A 23,491-nucleotide genomic window follows, 5' to 3' on the forward strand; every position below is an offset into this window, starting at 1 on the left:
GTGCGGGTGCGGGCGCGCGCGCGCGCGGTGTGTGTGTGTGTGTGTGTGTGTGTGTGTGTGTGTGTGTGTGTGTGTGTGTGCGTGCGTGTGTGTGTGTGTGTGTGTGTGTGTGCGTGCTTAGAGAAAAAGTTTATTGAGGCCATTGCAGATGGAACAAGAAAACAAAAGGAGTAAATTTCTATACAAAAAAAAGAAAAAACATGAAAATTTATGAGTTTGAAAAGTAAATAAAAAATGCTAGAAAAAACTCAATTTTTTGCAAAAATTAATTTGAGAAAAAATGTGGAAATTTCTGAGTTTAAAAGTAATAAATTTGCAACAAAAACATTCTTAACCCAAAATATTCTAACTCATTAAAGTTTAGCTATTTTTTTCTGAGATTAATCTAAAATATTCTGAGTTGCCTTCTTGCAGCTTTTCAAACTCAGAAGTTTCTGAGTTTTTTCTAGAAAATTTTCTGACATTAATCCAAAAAATTTCTCCGTTTTTTTAGTGGAAATTTACTGTACGTTTCCTTTTCTATCTATAGCCATAATGTGTCGTAGTATGGTCCTGCTAAGGAGTAGCAAGTGTCTAGTCCTCTTAATAACTTTGGCAAAAAAAGTGATAAAGAACTAAGTAATGTTTTTAAGAAGATTTTAGACATTTTCACTATCCCAGGTGCCCACATCCTTGTAAATCTGGCCCTGCGTATTATCACTGGCAAACCCAAAGAAACACAACAGCCAGCAGCATAAATTTACTGGCCATCCAAGCCGGATATATGTATAATATTTGTCACTAATATGAATCTATGAGAAGAATGCACATTTATCTTTGACTCATTGCTGGTTCTGCTCAGCCCCCTCCTCTCATCCCTCTCTAAATATCACAACAGCATAAGAAAACTCATCAGATTCTATTCTGGCCCTTGGTTTGGGGGTTTTCTGCCACAAGAGTTTTAGTGGGGCCCCTGGTGAGTAAATGAGTTTGCAGCTGCTACTAGTGCACCAATATATCATTTACCATCACACAATTTAGTTTCCAGGATTCCCGACAGTAATATAAAACAAACATACGTAAAATGTGTTGCCAATTTTTTTCACTCCCGCTAAAACAGGTACGTCGTAATATTGCTAACTTTTGAATACGACAAATTCATGTTAGGTTTTCCTGAAGGTGAGATTTGTTTTTAATCAACCAAATAGTCGGTTAATAATTTATCCCTTCATTTGACATGCATGCCTAAATAGGACTGGATTCCCTTAAGAATTTTAAGTGATTCATATCTTCATTTCAAAATTTTACAATTCATTTTGGAGGATAAAAGTAATTAAAAGTATTTTCATTTCATGGCAGAATGTTTATGTCCCCGTTTCAATCTTGAAAACATATTCAGATACAAATGTAACTCTTTGAATAAAAAGGTAGTAGAAATAATTAACCATTTATTATAGTCACTGTCAGGCAAAAACATATATCAAAGAATGTTAAACGTTCCATTTCAAACTACATATAAAATATATATTTTTTTTATTTTAAGCAGCCTTTTTGTGTTGTAGGTCACAATTTCTAAGAAGTTGAGATGAAAATTAAAGGACATAAATTTCCTCAGAATGTAACAGCCTTAAATCTACATCCACGATCACTTGAAAGCCGTTTTGATGCTTTAATGTTACATTAATTTTAGAATCTTGCCAAATATATTCTAACAACCTGTCCCTACTTCACCGACTGATAGATGCAGACCTCTGAGCCTTAACTTAATATTTATACAATTAATCAAATCAATGCCTCAGTGAACCATGGTTCTGAGTGTATTTAATATGCCACAGAAAGAAAGAAAAAAGTGTATCCAAACAACAGCAAGTAGGATACACATTTTTTTCCCCCAAACAAGAACAAAAATCTCTCATTCTCATTCGAACAAAGTGTAAAGTTTGTCCAAAAGCTACAGGTGGTTTCTCTCTCCATGCAATAGTGACTCACCTTTGATAAGCCGTTCTGTGGTGGACTGCTTCTCCTTGTCTTTGTCTTTATCCTTCCCTGACATCTCTGCTTCGGCTGGGGGCTGCCTTCCTTCAGCGGGGAGAGAGCTTCAGTTCTGGATCCAGCTATCCAGCGGAGAGGCTAGCGCATAAGTCCGCCCGTCCAGACTTTCGGCTGGGTCAGCGGTGCCACTTTAATGTTCGCGGTTCCACCTCCAGCTCCCTTCGTCTGCTGCTGTAATTTACCAATAGCCAGACTAGTTTACAATATTAACGTTAGCGAATAATTAAAGCTTAAAGTAGTGGCTCTTGACACAATTCTGGAGATGGAATGACCTAAAAACAACAATGAATACGCACGAGGAACATTGGAGGTGCAGTAATTGACAAGCTCGAGCAACGAATATGTTCCCCAGAGGAAGCAGGTAATCCGATTTAGTTACTCTTTTCCAGCTAGTTAGCCAGCTAATATCTTAACGCCTTGGCAAGTCAGCGGACAAGCAGAAAGAGCAACGAAGGACCGGCGGCTCATTTTGTACCCGCCCGTCGTGATTTGCAGGGAAAAAAAATAAAAAAGCAAAGTAACAGCAGGAACTAGAGACGCCTTTATTTTAGTGTGCACACACACACACATTTAAAAAAAAAAAAAAAAAAAAAAAAAAAACCTGGCGCGGCACGACTCCCTCCTAGATGCAGGCAGCGTCTTGATAGCGCGTCCTCCTCCTCCTCGGATTAAATTCTAATCTGACAGGGAGTGAGGAGCAGCCCAGGGGCGGATTTCATCCAACATGGTGGAGGCCAGCCGATGTGACGGGACTATGGAAACGTAACACGTGGGGTTAGGGGTGCGTTCAACAAAACAAACTCTGTCTTTTTAGAAAAGAAAAACAAAAAAAGGAATCTGAATACATGAAGACTGAAGAGGTATAGCAAACATTTATATTCTACTGCAGCCGCAGTGTTTATGTTAGGGAATAAAGGGTGCGAGTATTTTTGGACATGTTGCTTAACATTCTCCACATAATCTAGAAATGTTTCCCTTTCAGAGACAGAATAGAATAGAATGTATGGGCATCAAGTTAAAACTGCACTATGTGACTTTTATTTTTATTTTTTGTGTTTTTTTTTAAACATATTTGTTAAATCTGTCAGTATCTGATGACAGTATGGGACAGATAATCTGTGAAAAATAATTGTGCTCCTCTGCCTCCTCCTTGTGGTCCTACTGCCATCTGCAGAAATACCCTGCTAGATCAGACATAACCAATCAAGAGTTAGGAGGAGGGTCTTAGCCCTGCCAATAATGCCTCTGAATGCTGCTCATACCCTTCCCCCTTCTACAGCTATTGTTTGCTACAGCAGAGCCCGTTGTGAATGCTAACTCTAGCTAACATGGCCACCGATAATGCCGACTAAACATTTTTTGTAACAGTAAATTGTTCCTCCTCTACACTGAGCAGAGTGTACAGGAGCTGATTGACAGCACTAATACATTCCTCCTGGTTCTGATTGGTTGTTTCTGACTGGGCGTTCCTCCCAGAGAAATGGTCAGTTTCACATATCTCTTTATTCTGCACACGGCCTGGAGTCATATTTGGTCCAAGTCGTTTATTTTAAAAAGCAATCCTACCAAATACTAAGACAATGTATTTATATTGATGTAAATACATTTTCTTAGAGCCTTCTTATACAATACTACACAGACTTATATTTTCTAAAGGTAGCAACAGATTAAATCACTATCAAAATATATAATTTGTTGTACATTTAGATTATTTTCTTAACTGTGTTTTCATAGTTAATTTTTAGTTTATACACATTTGTAAACATTTTAATTGTTTTGCTTGTATGCAAAGGAAAGTCTTTAATTTCTTTTCTTTTTAAGCCATCTACTTCTAAAGCTTGATTATTCAAAGTTGCTATAAAAAGCACAGACGTTTATATTCTATAAGTTTTTCAGCTTTATTGAAAAGGGACTTGTTTTTATAATGAAGTGTTGCTTAAAGGTCCCCTTTGTGCATGAAGGTGATATATTTTAAACGGAGGCGACAAACGTTCAGACAAAAATCCAAGCTTTGAAAAATACTATTTCAGAGTGCGAGGCTGTATTTTAAAATAGACCACTAGGGGGCTCCCGTTTCCATTTTAGAAACCGCCACCTTTTACAGAAAACAGATGATGGAAAACGAGATTACAGCATTCTTTTTGTTTTGATGTTTCCTGCTGCATAATGGTTCCTAAAACTCTTAAGCCTGCGTTTCTATACGCCACACAGTTGGTAGGGAGTCTTTGCAAAAAGTCGTTCGAGTCTCATTAATGAAGCTTACTTTGCTACAGAGGAGCCTGATCTGCTGCACAGGTTGGGAACTGTTGGACTGGAGCTCCTGTCACTAAAAAAAGTCATCATTAAGTCACAAGTCATCCAGAATTGCTCAAAAAAATACTGAGGGAAAAACTGATAGAAAAAAATCTGATTTATTGAACTCAAAAATAGCATTAAATTCCACTTAAACATTCATTAAAAGTAAATAACTACATTACACTGAAATTATCACCAAGCACATTTAAAACCACCCACTGATGCAAAGGACCTGTTCAAAGAAAAAGAGCAGCAAATATTTAAAAGGAGTCATCCAAACAAAAACATCCTATGCAGAAAAAAAAAAAGTTTTTTAATCCTCGTGTTTTCAAATTTCTTAATTTTTACCAAATTCAAATTTTCAAGGCCTGTTATTTTATCGATACAAGTTAAATAAATAAAAAAAGACAAAAATCACATGCAAATAAATGTGGCTTCACTTCAGACAATGGAAGACAAGTACTAGCACCGCTTGGCACTTAGCCTGGGAAGCTGTCCCTTGTCTTTTTGGCATGTTTTAAAGGAATAGTTTGGAATTTTTGAAGTTTAGTTGTGGTAGCAGTCTAACTCTTGTTTCATCTTCACTTACTGTAAATCAAACAGAAGCAAATTAACATCTGAAATGTCCTCCAGTCTAAGAAACACTGCAACTATTGGTCCTAACAGTGAAGGGGTGTCCCGATCCGATATCGATATCGGTTCCATATCAGGATCAGATTATATCAGCCTGCATCTAAAATCTCTGATATAAAACCTCTGCTCCAGCACTGCGCTCCAGCATTTAGTCCGGCCCAGCATTTCTATCTAGCACCGCTCGTATCCCTCACCCAGACCCATTGGTTAATAATAATTGTTCTTATACAGATTGTTTTTTACTTTCTCCCCACCCCCGAGTAATATCACTTTATCAAGCCTCTTCTAATATTTCACTCTACAAAATAAGTATTAAAAGTACATACAAGTCATACCAATATCGTACTGGGTAAATATCGTATTGGATAATATCTAAAGCCTCAATATCGATATCGCATCAGGAAGTGAAAAAGTTGCATCTACCCAACAGAAATGAGTGTAAAAATGAACAAGAGTTCACTTAAGTCACTATGTTTTGGCTAACCAAGATATTAGACGCCAATAACCTTTAAACCAAAACTCGCTTCCAAAATCTCAAACCATTCCTTTAAGTATTGTTTTTCTGCTACTGGGGAGGTTCTCAGACTTAAAGACTTTCCTTAAATGTACTGGTAGAGGGAGAAAAAAAAAATGAAGGTACAGTAGCAGGTGCCAATCTCAAGAGCGGGGTAGGAGGATGGTTCTAACGTTTACAGCTGAGCGTAGATACGTAAAGTAATCAGCACAATGTCACTTTCAAGTGTAGGCACTCATGGCTCGTCAACAGTGCACAGCGAACAGCAGTCGGGTTGGTGGGGAAAAAATAATAATAGTTTCAGCAGAAATGAGAATTTCTCCCAAAGCCAGGTTGCTCTTCTTAAGGTCTTCTGGCTGTTGCATGATTACAAAAAGAGTGTTAAAGCCTCACAAACAAGATATGCTGGGAACAATGGAAGATAACTACTCTAAATGCTTCACTTACAAAAAACAAAACAAAAAAAACAAAGGCAAACGGGAAGTCTTTGGTGCTCAGTGTCCAAAGAACCGTTGGCATCGTTTCCCCATTGAGTTCCTACTGACGGCAGTAAAACAAAAGCAGACATCATAGATGGAGTGTTGTAGTACAACAGGAGCCCGTAAGGTACAGCATACTCCTGCAGCGTATTGTATGGCTGTTCAGAAGTCCTTCACTTTCAGCCGCTGGTCCCCATTTGGCCCTCACCCGCCCGGAAACGGACCAGGCAGGAGGCCAGACTCTCTAGATTCATCCACAAATTGGAGAAACCCGACCTAATCCCTCCTTTACATGTTAATCAGTATATCCTGACTATTATTATCATAACTCCATTAGTCTTAACTCTACAGATGATGCTCAAATTTAAATATTCCTAGGTACCTTTTTTTCATATTTTAAAAGAAAAAGAAAAAAAATCACAGCATAGATGCAGTTTTTGCCTGAATATATTCTGGAAAATTATTATTTTCATGAAAACTGCACAGTAATCTGGGTCTCTCATGGCTTGCATATACAGGTAAATTAGCATGCTGTGATGGAGATGATGAGTTTTAAACAATTTTCTGAAAAAAAAGGTTTAGTGTTCCATAAACGGAACATGTTTGTAGGAGGGGGTGGAGCACTGGAGACACAGAGCGCTGATCATCAAGTCTCGGCTTATCGACTGCAAGGCTGATGTTGATCGGCTCCCTTTTCTCTGCAGAGAGAGACCTGAGATGGTCCCAACAGTTCTTTTTTTTTTTGTTTCTTAACTTTCGATGGGAGTGCTGCTGATGAGAGCGAGTAGTAATCCACAGAGATTATAGGAGATATGCCTTATATGAACACACCCAGACCAATCCATGTGCATCTTCCTTTCTGGTGTTGAGATTGGGGCGTAATCCGAGAAGGCAGATGAGATAAGAAACATTGTTCTCTGAAGGAGTTCCAGTTGTTAAATGTTTGTAATAAACACTAGAACCTCTAAAGGGATGTTTTTTTTTTCTTTTTAATTTGAGTTTATTGAATGATGAACCCAGGCTGCGGGGCCAAGCGAGGTGGGGGCCTCTGAGGCAGAGCAGGAGGGTACTGAGAGATATAGGGGCTGGGATATCCGGTAGAGACGCTGGGGAAGGGCTGCCCTGTTCTGGGAGGGATGGGTGGGTACTGCGACGGCGGGCAGAAGAAAGGAGACGGGGGGGCAGCAGTTGGAGTTGGGCTTAGAACAGGAGGGGGCTGGAATGGAGGGGCGGGAGGTTTCCTTCTGGGCTGGGCAACCGGAGAGGAGTTGCTGCCGTTGCCGTCGGCGAGGAGGGACGACACGGCGGGTATGTCCTGAGGTCGGGAGGAGGGCGCGGCAGCAGCCTGTGGGAGGAGGTGCTGGCCCTTCTGCACCATCTCCTGCAGCTTCTCAATCTTCACTCGTCTCAGGTGGGCCAGCTTCCTCTTGTTCTGGTAGGAATCGACAAAGGCGTCCAGGGTCATGTCACCGTCCAGGAAAGAGTCAGCCATGTTCTGCAGACACAAATGGTAAATTAACTCTACTTGTATAGAGCTTTTCCAGTCATTCTAACCACCCAAAACACTTCACACATTCACCCATTCAAAGTCACAAATGCATTTACACACCGATAAATTGGTAGGCGACTTAGGGTTAAGTGCCTAAGTGATGACCTCAAACAACACTTAAAAAACCTGGTTTTCAAAACAACCAATCTGCTAACAGTGACAACAAAAGGATAGATTTCCTTTAATGATTTAAAACAAATAAAAGCAGGATAGTTTCAGTAAGTTAAAAAACAGCCGATTTCATACATGGCAAAGCTGGAGCACTTTTTAAAAATGGTAATAATACAGTAACATCCTGCTGAAATGACAACTGAGTTAATGTACACTTACAGTTCTCTGCCACTAGGTGGCTGTTTGTTTTTATGCCCCTCAAACTGTAAACTTTTAGAAACTAGCAACCTAATTGTCAACCACACTCCAAAGACTTTAGTCCATAGCAGATGACATGCACACTGCAAAAACACAAAATCTTAAGTGTTTTGGGTCTTGTTGCTAGTCCAAATACCTTGGTAAACTTGAAAGGAGAGAAAAAGTGATTTTTCATCATGAAATAGGAGCTACTTTTAAGTCAATAATTCCATAATATTTATTAAAAAGTACTAGTTCCACTGGCAGAATATTTTGCTTGTAACATGGGAAATGTCTTGCTATAAATTAAATTATCTGATGATGGAACTAGTACTTTTTCATCTATACAAAGGAATTGACTTGAAACGTTCTTATATCTTGCTGAAATGTTACTTGCAAGTTTGTCTTATTTCAAGTGTACTATGTTTGTATTAGTAAGTATGCAAAAATTACTCGAGTAGTGGGTTGAAATTCTCAACTGTTAACGAAAGCACAATTCACATTTCCAAGTAGTCAACTTCACAGCAGCGGGGGTTTTGAAAAGGAACTGTAGAAGTGTTACTGCAGCAGACTAAAGTGTGATTCTTGAGTTAGTAAAGTTTCACTGCTGCCCATCAAGGCTCTTAGATTTGAACAATGAAAATGTTCAAGACAGAGAAAAGAGAAACGAGCAGAGAGGAATGTATATGAATCACTGACTCGGGATGGATGAGGTCATCCATGGAGGGAGCAGAATGCTTACCTCTGTCTCTTCTTCTATTTTGGCTCCCTCTGCCTGCAGCAAGGCCAGCAGAATGTCCAGGGAGGTGGCTCCTGACTTGTGGTCTGTTAAGTGAGAGAGAAAAAAAAAACACATAATTATTAGGATTATGGGGAGGAGCAAAAAGAGCAAATTACTACAATCAGTCACATGTTTAACTAACTAATACCAAAATACTTACTGCAGTCAGTATCTTTTATAAACCGTTAGGGGGTTTTTTTTGTTGCATTTTTTTTTTTTTTTTTTACACATTTGTTAAAACTGTCACCATGTCCCGACAGTATGATACTATTCTGTGAGTAGGAAAAAAGCTCCTCTGCCTTCTCCCTACAGTACTATTGCCATCTGCATATACACAAGGTTGATCGACAGCGCTAAGTCCCTCCTTCCGTCTCTGATTAGTTGTTTCTGACCGAGTGGGGGGTTTCTGCAGATTGCAGTAGAACCATACGGAGAARGTATAGGAGCTGGATTTTTTCACAGATTGTCTCCTGTTATACTGTCAGGACACAGTGATAGTTTTAACAAATGTGTAAAAAATTGTTTATTAAAGTTGCATAACAATTTTAATGAACGCTTGATGGGTTTTATTGTGATAACGTGTTTAGCGGGAGTGAAACCAAGTCATGTTTTGCAGTTTTTTTCAACCAAGTCTAAAGTGAAGTCACAATGGATCAAAGTTGAGTCAAAAGTCAAGGCATGCGAACCCTGAGTCGAGTCCAAGTCCTAAGCTTTTAGTCTGCTGTCTGAAATAAGTCTATTGACAAAATTTCACTTAATGACAAAATTATTTGGAGATTTATTAATTCTTTTTTAAAATGTGTTTGCCAGAACAATGACACAAAAGGAACAGAACTTGAGAAAAAAAAAATTATAAAAAGTTTCTATACAAAACAAATCATCTCCATGTTAATCAAGTCACTGGCGTGAAAAATCAAATAAAGTCTTTTTTTGTGTGTAATTTTAATCAAGTGTGAAGGTCATTAAATTTGTTCCTGGAATCTGACTCGATTCCAGGTCCAATAACTCTAGTCCACACCTTTAGTAAACATCCCATTTCAGTCACAGTGTTCTTATTTAGGGTTTGCACATGCCGTACAGCAATTCCACACAGTAGACCAAATATGGTACAATTCCTCATCACCAAGCTGTTTCCAAAACTAAAAAGAAGCGTGTGAATGTTTTTACTTTATAAAATGAATTGGTGTTAACTAATCATGGTCCAGAGACCAGCCAGGCATGATGCCTTCCTGTTCGCTGTGACTTAAAGTCAAGTGAATCTCTGTCGGTGTCACAGTTGTCTCATTTCTGAAAACAGGACTGCAAGTCAAAACTAGATTCAATACACACACACACACACACACACAAATGAGGCAGTAATAACTAGTGATCTCCACAGCAGAGCAGTGAACTTGCAGACATTCCAACAAGTCTTGACTGAGCCTCGCTACAGTGGATCTCTAATTACAAAGTAGGCTCTAGTCAAACCTGATATGCTATTCTGGCAGTTCAGGCCTGCAAACCGAGTCACAAAGATGTAGTCTGATCCATTTGTGCACTAGAGCCAGACTAAGCTTGATTTTGTTAATAACATTGAATATTTGTAATAAGAGCTGCATCATATATTATGCCACAAATATTGATGTGAACATTATTTTCATAAAACTGACTCAGACTTTTGAATGCAGAAGAGGACACATTTTTCAGATGAGGCTGAACTACTGTCAAATTGTAATATATTTCTTTTGCTCTCAACTAGAAAACAAAAAAGATACAACCAAGAAGACTTGGTGCTGGTAATGTTACAATGACAAAAATAAAACAAATCCAAATTACAATTATAAACCGATTTTGTGTTGATCCGTCCAATTAAATACTCTGTGGAGTTTGTGGTTGTAAATAGGCCTGTCAACTGTCCCAGAAATGACTGTTATAAATGATAAAATAGTTGTTTGGAGACCATTTTCAAGTAATATATTGATAGCGGCAAGTTTGGCCTCTCAAAGACCAATAAAATAAAATTTTTGTAAAGAACACGCCACAGAACCGGGAGACATTTTAAAAACATGCAAAAATAAAACACAATAACCAAAACAATAAATGGAAATGGAAATAAAAGCCATTTACAACCGAATCCATAAGTAAAATGTTATGTTTAGCCAGTTGGACAGAGCCTCACAGTAACAGACACAGTAACACTGGACACAAATAACGTTACCCAAAATACTAAAGGTCACAGAGTGCTGGTAATAAAGAGAGGAAAGAAGAAAATTGTCATCACAATAGATGGAAGTGGAGATGTAAGGAGCCATTTAAAAAGACCATGTATTTTCTGTGACATGTCTAGATATGAGGTTGATGGGTGGAGCAAGACAATGCAGTACTGCAAAGTTACTTTATCCTTTTCCCTTTTTAATTCTGACCTGTGTTTATTTTGACACGTTGGATTTGGAAAATGGACATAAAGAATCATTAATAAGGCAAAGATCTGGAGAATGTGCATCAAAAACTTCTGTTTTTTGGCTAGCATAAAATGTCAACTCTAAAAAGTTAGCTAAAATGTTTTGCGGTGCCTGTCCTCTCACCACAGTGTGATGTCCCCTCTGCAACCAATATAACTAATCAAATAAAGCAGGAAGACTTCTTATATCTGCCTTTTCTTGTATCTAAAACAGAAAAAAAGGCCTTTTAAGGTTGATGCTTTACAAAATGTAAAGACTAAAAATTGGCCACAAAATTCCAATTTCTGTATCACTAGTGCAAACAAAGCTAAATATTACAAATGAAGTTTTTTCAGCTTTTCAATGTCTAATTTTTGGGGATTTCTAACATTTGTGAAAGTATTTTAATGTTTTTTTTTATTTTTTACCAATAAAGCCAATCAAAATATATTCATTACAAAGTTTACATTAGATTAAAAAGTAATTAATTTATTCTAAAGTCTACCTTTCATTTTTGAATATAACAGCAGCAAGGTGAAAAACCAAAACTTAAGGATCATTTAAGGAGTATTGTAGTCATTCTGCTAAATCAACACATTCGTCTTTGGATCCATGTAAAAACTGTCAGAATCAGAATTCCTTTTAATGTCACTATGCAAAGAAGAACACCACAATTAAAAAAAAAATAGAAACTCTCAAATAGAGTGCAAATAAATAAAAACATACATCTATTTCAATAAATATAAAAATATAGTAGAAATACTAAAAAATTATGTTCAGGGTTTGGATGAATTTGCGGCATTCAGGTCAACAACATCTCTTGTAGAAATTCTTCTTTAGTCCTCTCTCCTTTTAAGTGTTTTTGCACTTTCAGGCAAACAATATAAATATGAAATTGTCCTTAATGTTTTTCCTGGTGAAATAAAAAGTTCAACTAGCCAACCAATTAAACCCTTCCCATTCAAACAGGAATTTTGTGTGTTACATAAGCTCCCAGCTGCATGCACAAAGCATGCCAAGAGGTGTCACTACAGCTTAGCAAATTTATGAATTTAAGAAAAAGGCACAAATCATAAAGTACTGATCAAGTGCTCCAAAACAAACAAACAAAAAAATGGTGGCATCCTCCTCAGACACAATCTACAGGAAGCAAGCCTGTTTTCTGAACTGAAATGACACAGTGGAGGACTGTGCGTATTCAATCTGGCTGAACCGAGTTCTGTTTATTTCTAAATATAGAAATAACATGGTGTCAAACCTGTTAAAGACAAACAATGAAGTAGCGGCATAGCTGAATGTGTCACCCGCAGGTTAATGAGCCTGCAGAACTGGCTCGCACAGTGACTTAGCAAGATCACAAGACCAGTGGTGGAAAATAGAAGAGAAGCCGAGCGTTACTCATTAACTTCACGTTAAAGCAGGAGCACAACCAGCCGTGTGCTGTGTTACGAGAAAACACAAACTGCTTACTGGTTGGCTTTCAAATATGAGGAACGAAACAGTTTTTTAAAGAAGGAATCAAGAAGCAACACAGACTTCGACTCATACCTATGAACTGTCACCGTCAAGAACTCCATGCTTTCTTCATACAGGTTGAAGCTTTTAAGAGGCAGCCATCATTCCTTTATTGTCCAGAGAACAAACCTTTGTCTGAACAAAGAAAAAAAAAAAAAAAGAAAAAAAGTCTAGCTCGGAGATTACAAAAGGGACATTTTCGACGTGACTCCACATTAAACGGAGTTTTTGGTTCAACTCAGAAGTCTCCCACTCCCTTTCTCCACTCTTTCAAGTCTCCAGCCTGGCAGTCCCTCCATCCCCCCACAAAGCCTGCCTGGGAGGACAATGATACACTTAGGGGAATGCTACAGGACACTGAAGGGTGGAAAGGTCTTTGACAGCAGGACAGAAAGAGGCGAGGCTAAATGCCCGACTGTATGCAAACAGCAACACAACCGGCTACTGTACGCTGGACGCTTTTCTGGGTCAAACAGCTACTTTCCTTCAGCTCTATCCACATCTGCTCGACAGCAAATCCACAACTAGGACGGCTATTGCCCAGCAGGCGGTGGGTGGGAGGGAGGGGGAAGGGCAGAGGGACAGTGGGTAACCTACATTTTATGAAAGCCATCACTTGCCGTCATCTGACAGAAACAGTGCTGCATTAGTCTATTAAACATGCAGACCACCAGTTTTGAGAGATAATAATAAAGAAATGCTCGAGACTTAAAATGGCCGTCACATTTAGACATGCAAACTAGAAATCATATTACAGACTTCAGTAAGGTTTCAAAAGGTGGGATGGCTTAAAGCTGAAGAATGCAACTTTTATCAAAAATATGAATGTTTTTTTACATATTTTCTGAAACTGTCACCATGTTGTGACAGTCTGGTATGAGACAGAATCTGCAAATAAAAACAACATAAAAAAAAATCAAGTTCTGCCTTCTCCCATTGCCAACTAGAAACAACCAATCAGAGCCAGGAGGCGGTTCTTAGCGCTGCCAATCATGTTCATGTGCTGCTTGCTCTCTGCAGCTCCTCCCCATCAACAGAGCCTGTTGTGAATGCTAAGGTTAGCTAGCATCGCTGCCGATGGACAGATAAATGGTTTTCATGCTACAGTGAGTTACTTCTCCACGATTAGCACATTTATCAGCACGTACACAAGGTTGATTGACAGCGCTAAAACCCTCCTCCTGGCTCTGATTGGTTGTTTTTGACTGGGAACGGTGTATTTTGTCAGAAGGCAATAAGCAGCACTGGGAGAAGACAACATGTTGAACTGACAGTGACAGTTTCAACAAATATGAAAGAAAATTAAAATAACTTATACAAGCTGCATACTGCAGCTTTAAAGGAGATGAGATCCAGACTAGCAGTGAATAACAGAGATGGTATTTAAAGACAGCTACCTGGCAACCAGACTGTAAACAAGGTCACAAGTAACATCACCGCATCTTCTTCACCTACAAGGAAGTGCTAAGATGAGATAAAAAAAAAGCTGAGTGAGTTGCAGGAGCTTGTTTTGGTGCCACTGTGGATCTCTGAATGAGATCGACCAGAACTCACTTTGAGTTATGTGGCTGCAGGAGGCTTTTATAGGAAATGAGGGAACTGGTTAAACAGGTTCTGACTTATGCGTAATGTCAACATAATAAATTCAAAGAGGTTAAAAAAAAAAAAAGAACTGAAGTGCTTCTAGGTTCACCTACAGTTTTGGAAAAGTTCCCTTTTAAAGAACAACTGAAGATGATGTCATGCCAACACGTCTTACTGAACCAGTGAACACATCGTCTTTAAATGAGTAATTAGAGAACATGGGAAAAGAATACCGATTTTAATTGGCCGATTCTTTAATCATATGTTGCCCTAGCAAGAAAAACCTGAAACTTTCATGATCAGTTTTTTAACAACTGGTTAATAACGGTGGTAATATTTTTAGCTTCATTCCTACTTCCCTGACATGTCACTGCAGTTTTAAGGTACTAACTAAATGAGTGAAGCCAACAGACATGACAGAAGTTTGCCATTCACTCTGCTGGCTTAGAGGTATTTGTGTGTGTAAATGAATTATACCTGAAATTGAATTTAATTCTGATGTCAGTGTCTCCTAATAAATAAATATTATAAATATAAGCGAAACCAGTGGAAATTAGTCAAAAAAGTTGCCTTTGACCAGAAATATCTGGGTTTATAGCTTCATCAGCCTGTTTCCTGTTTGGTTAATGGACTGTAAGAAAACATAACATTGCCTGAAAACAGTACACTAGTGTGGAAGTAGTTATTGTGGGAAGAATCTATGGCTGCGCTTTTATTGTCCTTAAGACTGCGAAAATTAGAGGCATGAAAATGTATTTGCTTAATGGAAACACACCAATTTTGGGGGAAAAAAAAAAGTCTAATTTTTTTAAATTGAAAGTTTTTGAGGAAGGATGAGGTGGTTTTTCAGCTGCATCAAAATCCATGTATTTCACAAAACTGCAAAGGAAACACTTTTCACAACACACAAGTCACATGATCAACAACTGGATGTTCTACTGATGGAAATGACAAGCAAGATAACAGGAAGTGGCAGGAGGATGATCGTATAGTGTTTTTTAATGACTTATCGCGTGAACAAACTTATTCACGTACAATTCTTAATTTAGTTTCTTATTTAATGGAAACACTGCAATTACAAAACTGTGGGAGTTTTTGACATTGGCGGAATACTGGCGACGTTTTGCACACATTTGTAATGAAAACACAGCTAATTCTAGCCATTTCCAGTGTCACTAAGGAGTGTAAGACGGAATACAGAGGAAGCCCATTTAAGATAAAACCGTTTCCTTCATCAACAAGTTGGGACATGTCTGTGATTCATTGGGGCTGGGATAGAGCATGAGGCATTAGAAAATAATATAACACAAAAACTAAACAGCGTACAGCAGGGTTGTTTTATTTGACCTTTTTGAAGTTCACAATATTTCTCTGAATAGAACTTGCTGGAGTTTGAAATGTTAGCCAATTTTTATAAATATCAGAGTTAAGATAAGGATAAACATTCTCTAGAATACAAACTCAAAGTCTGCAAGCCAAATCCGACACACCATAGCTATTAGAAATAGAAATATACGCCAACAGTTACATATTTTATCAGTTAAATCAACTCACTTTTTAGTACTTCAATTATGCATAATTACATGTTGATGTTTAGTAATGGTAGGTCCACAGACTAATAGCATAGGCTGCTATAGTTAGTTATAGTTGCTATAGTTCCTTTTTAAAAATATCAGTAAAACTCGGTTTCACAGCAACTCCTCATCGTTCCTGCTCCAAACATAAAGGACCACTCAGATCAGGAAGGCCATGAAAAGGAAAAACATTTAAATGCTGTTTCATAACCTCTTATAATATTGTAGTTCTTAAACAGAAAATATGTTGCAGCTATAAAATTTATCATCAGACAACATTTTGACCAGTGCGTTTCTAAAAGCAGCCACAGCTAAACCTTTCTTCAAACGTCATCAGATAACACGCTCACACCCAGATAAAACATCTACTTTTTAATTTTAATGGTTGAGGGAAAAGGTTGGCATGCTTTAAGATAAGCACTCTGGCCGTTTTTATTAACAGTTTTCAAAAGTGGTGGAAGTGGGTCAAGTAGTAGATTAACAAAAAGCAGAAAACTTTTCACCACAGCACAAGCTTTGAGTTTTATGATTAGAAAATCCAGCTGGCAAACACTGGTTGATTTAGCTCCTGATACCATAGATTCCAATCCACATTTAAACAAATAAACATCAAACTTTACTTAAAATAACTGGTTAAGCACTTAGAAAACCAAGTGTAAATCTCTCTAAGCTGCAGTTGAAGGTTATTGCTGTAAGGTAGGATAAGTTTTTTTTCTTTCAAATGAACATTGATCTAATAGCCCCGATAAACCCTGAGGATTAGAACAGACTCCATCGTGTTTCTAAACCCAGCCCATGACACTAAATGGACAAGGGAGATGGGAATAAAAGCTAAAGCCATGCTGCTTTAATGCATCGTTAAAGTATCCGTTTCCTATGACTTCATTTGTGAGTGTTCAAATGTCTAAAGAAGAGAGTAGCTTTAAAAATTCAAGTCCCCGGTATAAAACCAATCAATAAAGAATGGTTCCCAGTATTTTCTGCGCACGCAGCTACAATACCTAGCTTGGACTTGCGGAACTGATAGGACTCAAAGCTCTCCTGAAGGCAGCTGTAGCTCTTGGTGAGCTGCTCCTTCTTGTGCTCCAGCTGGGGCTGCAGGGTCAGGTTCTGTTCGGCCAGGGTTCGGTTATTGGCCAGGGTCTTCTCCTTGTTCTGCTGGACCTCCTGCACCTGCAACAGACACCAAACACATCAGACGATTACCTGGATACACAGGTGACTGATGCCGTTTGGCATCGACTAATACTGGCCTCACACATGCTGAAACCCCCAAAACGAGAATGAATGAAGCAACCTGAACGTTTCTTTTCTTTTTCCTACTAAAGGAGAACAAGTAGGCCTGTCACAATAACAAATTTTGCTGGACAATAAATTGTCCCAGAAATGATTGTGGTAAATGATGATAGTCACTTTGAGATCATTTTCAACAAATATGAAGATAATGGCATAATAATGGAAGTTTGCCTTCTCAAAAACCAATAAACTTTAATTTTGTACAGAACACAGTCCAAAATAAAAACGCACCCAAACAAAAAGGCATTGAACGATCATACACGCACAACCAAAACCATAAATAAAACTGTTTATAAAGGCTTTAAAAATAAAATTGCCTTTCAAAAAGTATTGATAATCAGAATTTTAATTTATCATGCGATAATTGATTAGGAACAGAAAGCATTTCTTGTCAAATTAAGAGCACATCTTTAACAAATTACTGTCTTAATAAATAGTCATTGGTATCCAAAAATGATGATTGCGAAACATGCACACAAAAAAATTTCAAAATACAGTTTGCTCTTTTGAGTTAGGTTTATACTTCCATTGATCTATACTTGATTTACCGCAGAAGTCAGTTGTGTGTTTTTTTTTATTTGACTGCTTCAAGTTGAGACTAAAATCTTTTGCAGTATTTCTAATCATTTATTGCTGTATCTGTAATATCTATTACAATGCATGAAATGTACAGTTGAATTCTTTATTTCTTTTGCAATCCCCGTTCACACACATTCTGTATTTTATTTTATTTTTTTAATTAAATAAACCCTGACAGCATGTTTTACCAGTTCAAAATCTGAAAACGTTTCTTTTTTTTTTTAAGAAAGTCATGAGTGGTGCAGAAAAGTTGTTTACCCTTCAGAGAGGCAATATTCTTTCAGACAGTTCCACTTATCTTCCACAACTTCCCAGAAATTCATATCCAATAATTTCTCATGACAACCCTCAAATAGAAATCAAGTAGATGTATTTATTAGTGTGTTAAAAACAATAATTTAACATTGATAAAAATATACTAGCTCCACTAGCAGATCATCTCACCCACAATATGGGAAAATGTCTTGTTATAAGTGAAATAATTTGCCAATGGAACAAGAGATTTTTTTTTCACTTTAATAAAGTTTTTTATATTTATATTTGTGCACATTTGTAATGGAATGGCAGCTAGTGTAACACTTCCACAGGGTCAAGGGTATCAAAGACAGAACTACAATGAAAACAGTTTCAGGGTCGATGCTTTTCAACGTCTTTATTGTTATGACTCATATGAAATTCCCAACTCAATCACAATGTATAGCACCCTGCCTCCTGAATGGCACCTACACTCTGATGAAAGTTCTCCAGAAAGTCATATTCCGTCTTAAAGTGGTGACGAATGGAGCACATTGGTTTAATGAGAATTTAAACTGAAACTATCAAGACAAATTTGGCAAAGCAACGGTAATAACAGATTTTTTTTTTTTTAAACTATCACGCTTTTTATCAAATGACTCATTTCACACATTCACTCAGCTCATCAGATGAACAAATATAACCGGGACTGAGTAGGAAATCTGTTATATAGCGACACCCCGGCCCTTGTGAAGCCTTCCGAGACCGTCATGCAGGAAAAGCAGCTCAAAATGATTTTCTAACTTTACCCCAGCACATCCTGAGGCAACCCCTTCGCTTTCTCGCTGTACAATGAGTGGCAATTAAAAAAAACAAAACAAAAAACAGATCTTTAAGCCATCTGGAGCATTGAGGTTGCTCTGTCTGATTGTTTGCAGGGGGAAATTTTCTGTAAGGTTTCTTACCGTCTATAAAGTAAAACTATTCTGAGCACTTTCCTGTATCGACCACAGAGCTCCACTTGTGAGCGGTTGTGTAAGAGTCTGTTACTGATGTTCAGTGTAACAGGGTGGCACTCAGGCAACAATATGGCAGACAGAAGGGTGGGAACGTTTAAAAACTATCAGCGGCGCAAAAGCAAAACCTCCCCAACAGTAAAGTTTACATGCACGGCATTCCTTGATCATACCAAAAAAGAAAAAAATAATAACTTGAGAACAAAACAAATTCATCAGATTATTGTGTGTTTACACCAGGCTTTATACGTTAGTATCGAGCACAGTCATGTCAGTTTACCACTTTCTGAATGACATGAACACAAGTGTGTACATGCCTGCTGTTCGGATAACATTATTTCCGAAAGAACTGAATCCCATCGGATATTCTGATTGGAGCACTGACGTGACATGCTCCGGCAGAAGGTGAAGTCTTAGGGATTCAGCTTCTGCCTATTGATTACACAGCTTAGCTCCATTATCGTTTATTGTGTTTCAGATTAGTCAATCCCAGGGATGTGTTATCCATTTTCAAAAAACGACCCACGCAGCCGTTCCTAGAGCATTCTGGAATAATATTTAGTTTTCAAGATCCTTATTTCCAAACGACACCCACATTTGGTTTCTGTCTTCATGCCTTCTGTACGACCACACACTGCCAAATAAAAATGCTTCTGTACAAACTGAACTGAGAAACCAAAGTTATGAAGTGTGAAGCCCAAACAAATCAAATTGTCTCAGAAACAAACTAGTTGCCCTAACTTTATGAAAAGTGCAGCTGACCATCTGCAATGTCTCAGAGCTAAACAATGGAATGGAAATCTGCTGTAAACAATCACTACTGAGTTTTATCAGCAGTTCATTATATAATTTAAATAAATGGAAGCGATTAGATGATGGAAAAAGAGTATTATGTTAATATTTGGAGAATATATCGCAAGACTGTGGTGTTTAAGGACAGCCTGGGTGATGTTGTAAAGATTAATACACCCACTTTAACTTGAACTAGAGCAAATAAATGAGGCTGACATTACCAGGTTTTATAGCTTAGTATGTGTCAGCCAGTCAAAGTTCACCTCCAGAAGAAGTGGCACTGTACCTGCAACTTATGCAGTAACAGCAAAGCAGAGTTGCACAAGAACATAAAAAAAAAAAGCTACACTGAAACTAAACAAATTCACAAGATGTCGATTTGCATTATTCAAAGGGGAGCAAATGCTGGAGTCCGAGGATGTTTGAGTTCAGTTTATGAACTCTACTTCCCACCGATCTCAGGTTTCTGTCGTTGCCTTTTGACACCCGGCGTCTTTGTTCTGATCCGGAATACCGGTAAGATACCATCCTGTTCCCGGACAGCTCCACCTTTGACTCAGGCACCTCGCTAATCCTCTTCCATGATCGTATAAACTAACCTGAGTCAACAGGTGATGCGTCACTGCACAGAACAGTTCCCCCCCCTCCTCTTACCCCCCCGCCCTCACCTCACCTGCAACCTGTGGGATGAGGAAAACGAAACTATGGAGACAAACATGTTGGGTGTGGATGTTAAGCAGCAGGAGCGACAGGGGAAAAAAAAATAAAAATAAAAACCGCGTTCACTGGCGTTTCTAAAAGAAGATGCACCATGCTGTGATCCTATAAACTCCATCAGATCTACAAGCAGCTAAAGGAGCGGAAGCATGTTAGCATGTTTTCTGACAGCAAGTCTCCACCCCCCCACCATCACCACCTCCCTACAAAGTAAGATCAAATTAACAGTGCCAGGGAGAAACCCCGAGCTCCATGACAACAGACGAGTCAAATTCCTGTGCCCTGACGATGTGCGTTTGGTGAAGTTTAAGGGGGAAGTGAGTGGGGGAGAGGTTTTGGGGGGCAGACATGTTTAGGCTTCACTGGTAAACCCAACAAGAATTAGAGGCATTGCTGGACTGTTTTGTGAAACACTAGCAGCCTCCCTTCAGGCTGATGGTAAAGCCCAATATGGAATCAAACCATTTAGGAAACCAGACAGAACACTCAGATGCACAAATATGACAAAATTAAACTAAAAATAAATAAACTACTCCTTTTATTACAGTAAATATTTGCCTCAGGGTAGACCTTTCCGGTGGCTCCAGCTGTTAACGGCTTTGTGGATGGAAAAAACAAGGCGAGACTGTTGATACTGGGAAGCCAGGTAGACAATGAATGAGAGCATCTGATTTCAGAGTTGAGATATGAACCAAATAGCTGTGTGTATAAAGAGCCATAATCTGGAGGTGAACGTCGCTAAATAAATACAGGTGCAGGCTCATTTAGAGACAATTAGAAACAACAACAAGGAAAGTATACAGATATTTAAAATATTAAGCCATGCCAATATCAGAAATGCTTCATTAAATAAATACAGGTTGAAATTAATGCAGTCATTATACAACATTTTTAAATATTTCAAACTTTCTTCCATTTCTGTGCAACTGTCCATTTAAATATGGGAAACATATTCATGTAGAGGTTTATGGTTTCAACACTTTTTCTGCTTATTTGGTCTAAAGTTCTTTATACGTAGCTGACAATTTATCACAAACCTCAGCTTTTTCATTTTAGGTAAGGTTTTAGGCAGTTAGGTAATGTTAGCTACTTTTCACTTTAAAATTTTTCATAAATATTGCGATATTCTCAGTTATCACACTGTAAGAATCTCATAAGGTTTTAAGCGCATTGGCTTAAAACCATTTCAGGTTTTAAGGTCATTTAAACCTGATTGGCTGATCAGCACTGCTTACTTCAGGCTAACAGAGCCTATATGAGAGTTAACTACAGACTCTGTAATCTTAACTTTACTCACCATTAGGTCTGTACAATATATTCCAAGTATCTTGTTTTATATTGTTGTATTGATTTAAATATTTAGATTTTGCATTATTTAAAAACATATCTCACTACTAAAAAGTGAGATAAGTATGGTGAACCGCAGCACATGAGCTATACATAGAATATGCGAAACATCTTAAACATAGAAATAAAAATTATTCACTGTTGATATTCATTTCCTGATAAATTCCAGATTGAATTATACATTCCACATTTTTAAACAATTACATATTTATCCAGTTACATTCAAATTATCGCTTGTTGGTATCCGTTTAGTGGATTTTGGCCCTTTGTTTTTGTGTGAACAATAAGCCCTGAGGGGAGTCGACCCTCAGGGTCTGCTTATCGAACAGCAGAAATACATTTTGAGTTTCATTTTTCTTTAAACGGCACTTTAAAGTGAAAAGAGACAGTTGTGTTGTCAGGCCGTACTACAGTTCTGAGCACGCCGCCGATACGGATTAAAGGCTGCTCAGTCGTGTTTTCCCACAGTATCGGTGTACCTGCACACACACAAACAGCCTTTGATTGGCTCATTTGTGTCCGAAGTTAATCACGACGACGTGTAGCTGACACCAATTCGAAGCCATGCTAATCTTTTACCAGTTACCTTGATAAACACGAACTGGCCTGACCATTACTAAGAGAAAAAATATTTCTCATAAACATTACGTAGCTTCTTGGGAAGCTTTGCACAGTGAGAAGAGGGTTGTTTCAGGAAAACAATGAGGCAAACTGTGAATTATCACTGTTAAAACTTAAACAATGCTTCTCTTAGTCAGCACCAAGGGTAACAAATTCGCTACCCTTATTTTTTTTTTCTTAACTCAATAGACCTTTTTACACTAGTTACATATTTATACTTGGACTCAAACTGTAATTTCAAGCTATTTCCGTCACTGTACCGAGCGTATGTTGGAAAAAGGACAACAAAGGCTCGACAGGAAGGAGGAGGAAAAAAAACAGTGACCGAGACAAAAAAAGAATGAAGAGCTAACATTTCGGACTGCAACAACGAGTGGTTTTAACTAACCTCATCCATCTCCTGAACCATTTTTAAGAGTTTTTCGTCGTCCTCTAGAAATTCATTAAGCTGAGTCATCGTGTAGCCGCCGAACTTGGTGGAAAAGCTGGACATTTTGGCTCTTGTGTTTCTTCTCGCCTGTGCTCCCTCTTCTCGCCTCTCTCAGATTGTGACAGCTGACTGCGCTTCCTTAACAGGAAGTAGAGTGTACAGGCCCCGCGATGCCTTCACGTGCGCTCAGAAAAACGAGGAACAACCGGACTGAGAGCAGAGCTTGAAATTTCCCGAGCTGGGAAGGATGAATGAATGGCATTCTGATGTTGTACTTTTAATAATACATTTGAATGTTCTTTTTTTCAGGGTGGAAGGATTACACAACATACATCTTCGATTATTTTTGAAAACCAAAGAATTCGGTAACTTTAAGCATATATTACACACTAATCAAAATAAAAATTAGGCAAACGGCACCACTGAACTCCCGACCACTTTTTGGTAGAAATTCACAAGTCTGCCATTATTTTTGGCTGGATGTTTGACCACTCCTCTTCAAGCCAATCGTCTTATATTTTAGACCGAAAATGTTTTTTAAGTCTGATGGACCTATCAGAGCACCCGTGTGTTTCTGAGTTTCAATAGTCTTTATGTTGGTTTTAGATGAAGTTAATAGATTTGCATTTGTTGGCTAATATTCCAGCCATTACCACAAGCAGTAAAGCTAGCATAATATTGTCGTTTCCAACCCCACCATACAAACAATGTTCTTGTAATTGCGACCAAATTTCTG

At 38.2% G+C, this 23,491-nt stretch overlaps 2 protein-coding genes across 5 annotated transcripts in view; both read right to left on the minus strand.

The window, feature by feature from the left end:
• Positions 1–2,784, minus strand: part of ppp3cca (protein phosphatase 3, catalytic subunit, gamma isozyme, a) — a 31,108-nt gene extending 28,324 nt beyond the window's left edge. The window contains exon 1 of one of the 3 annotated variants that reach the window (XM_008417296.2): positions 1,969–2,784. In XM_008417296.2, the coding sequence (XP_008415518.1) occupies positions 1,969–2,032 (64 nt within the window). In that variant the 5' untranslated portion in view covers positions 2,033–2,784. The remainder of the gene's footprint in view (positions 1–1,968) is intronic. The other 2 variants (XM_008417298.2, XM_008417297.2) reach the window with 2 other exon arrangements.
• Positions 2,785–4,423: 1,639 nt separating this feature from the next.
• vps37ba (VPS37B subunit of ESCRT-I a) lies at positions 4,424–22,908 on the minus strand. Of its 2 annotated transcripts, none has more exons than XM_008417293.2 (4): positions 22,714–22,908; positions 16,725–16,896; positions 8,592–8,674; positions 4,424–7,447 (listed from the first exon to the last, which is right to left on the minus strand). In XM_008417293.2, exons 1-4 carry the CDS (start codon positions 22,816–22,818, stop codon positions 6,953–6,955), a joined length of 855 nt encoding a protein of 284 aa, XP_008415515.1. In that variant the 5' UTR covers positions 22,819–22,908; the 3' UTR covers positions 4,424–6,952. The 2 variants fall into 2 exon arrangements, with proteins under 2 accessions (XP_008415515.1, XP_008415516.1); XM_008417294.2 differs by lacking the exon at positions 22,714–22,908 and adding an exon at positions 21,655–21,798.
• Between the last annotated feature and the right edge of the window lie 583 nt (positions 22,909–23,491).

This window comes from Poecilia reticulata, linkage group LG9, assembly GCF_000633615.1.
Source record: "Poecilia reticulata strain Guanapo linkage group LG9, Guppy_female_1.0+MT, whole genome shotgun sequence".
NCBI lineage: Eukaryota > Metazoa > Chordata > Actinopteri > Cyprinodontiformes > Poeciliidae > Poecilia > Poecilia reticulata.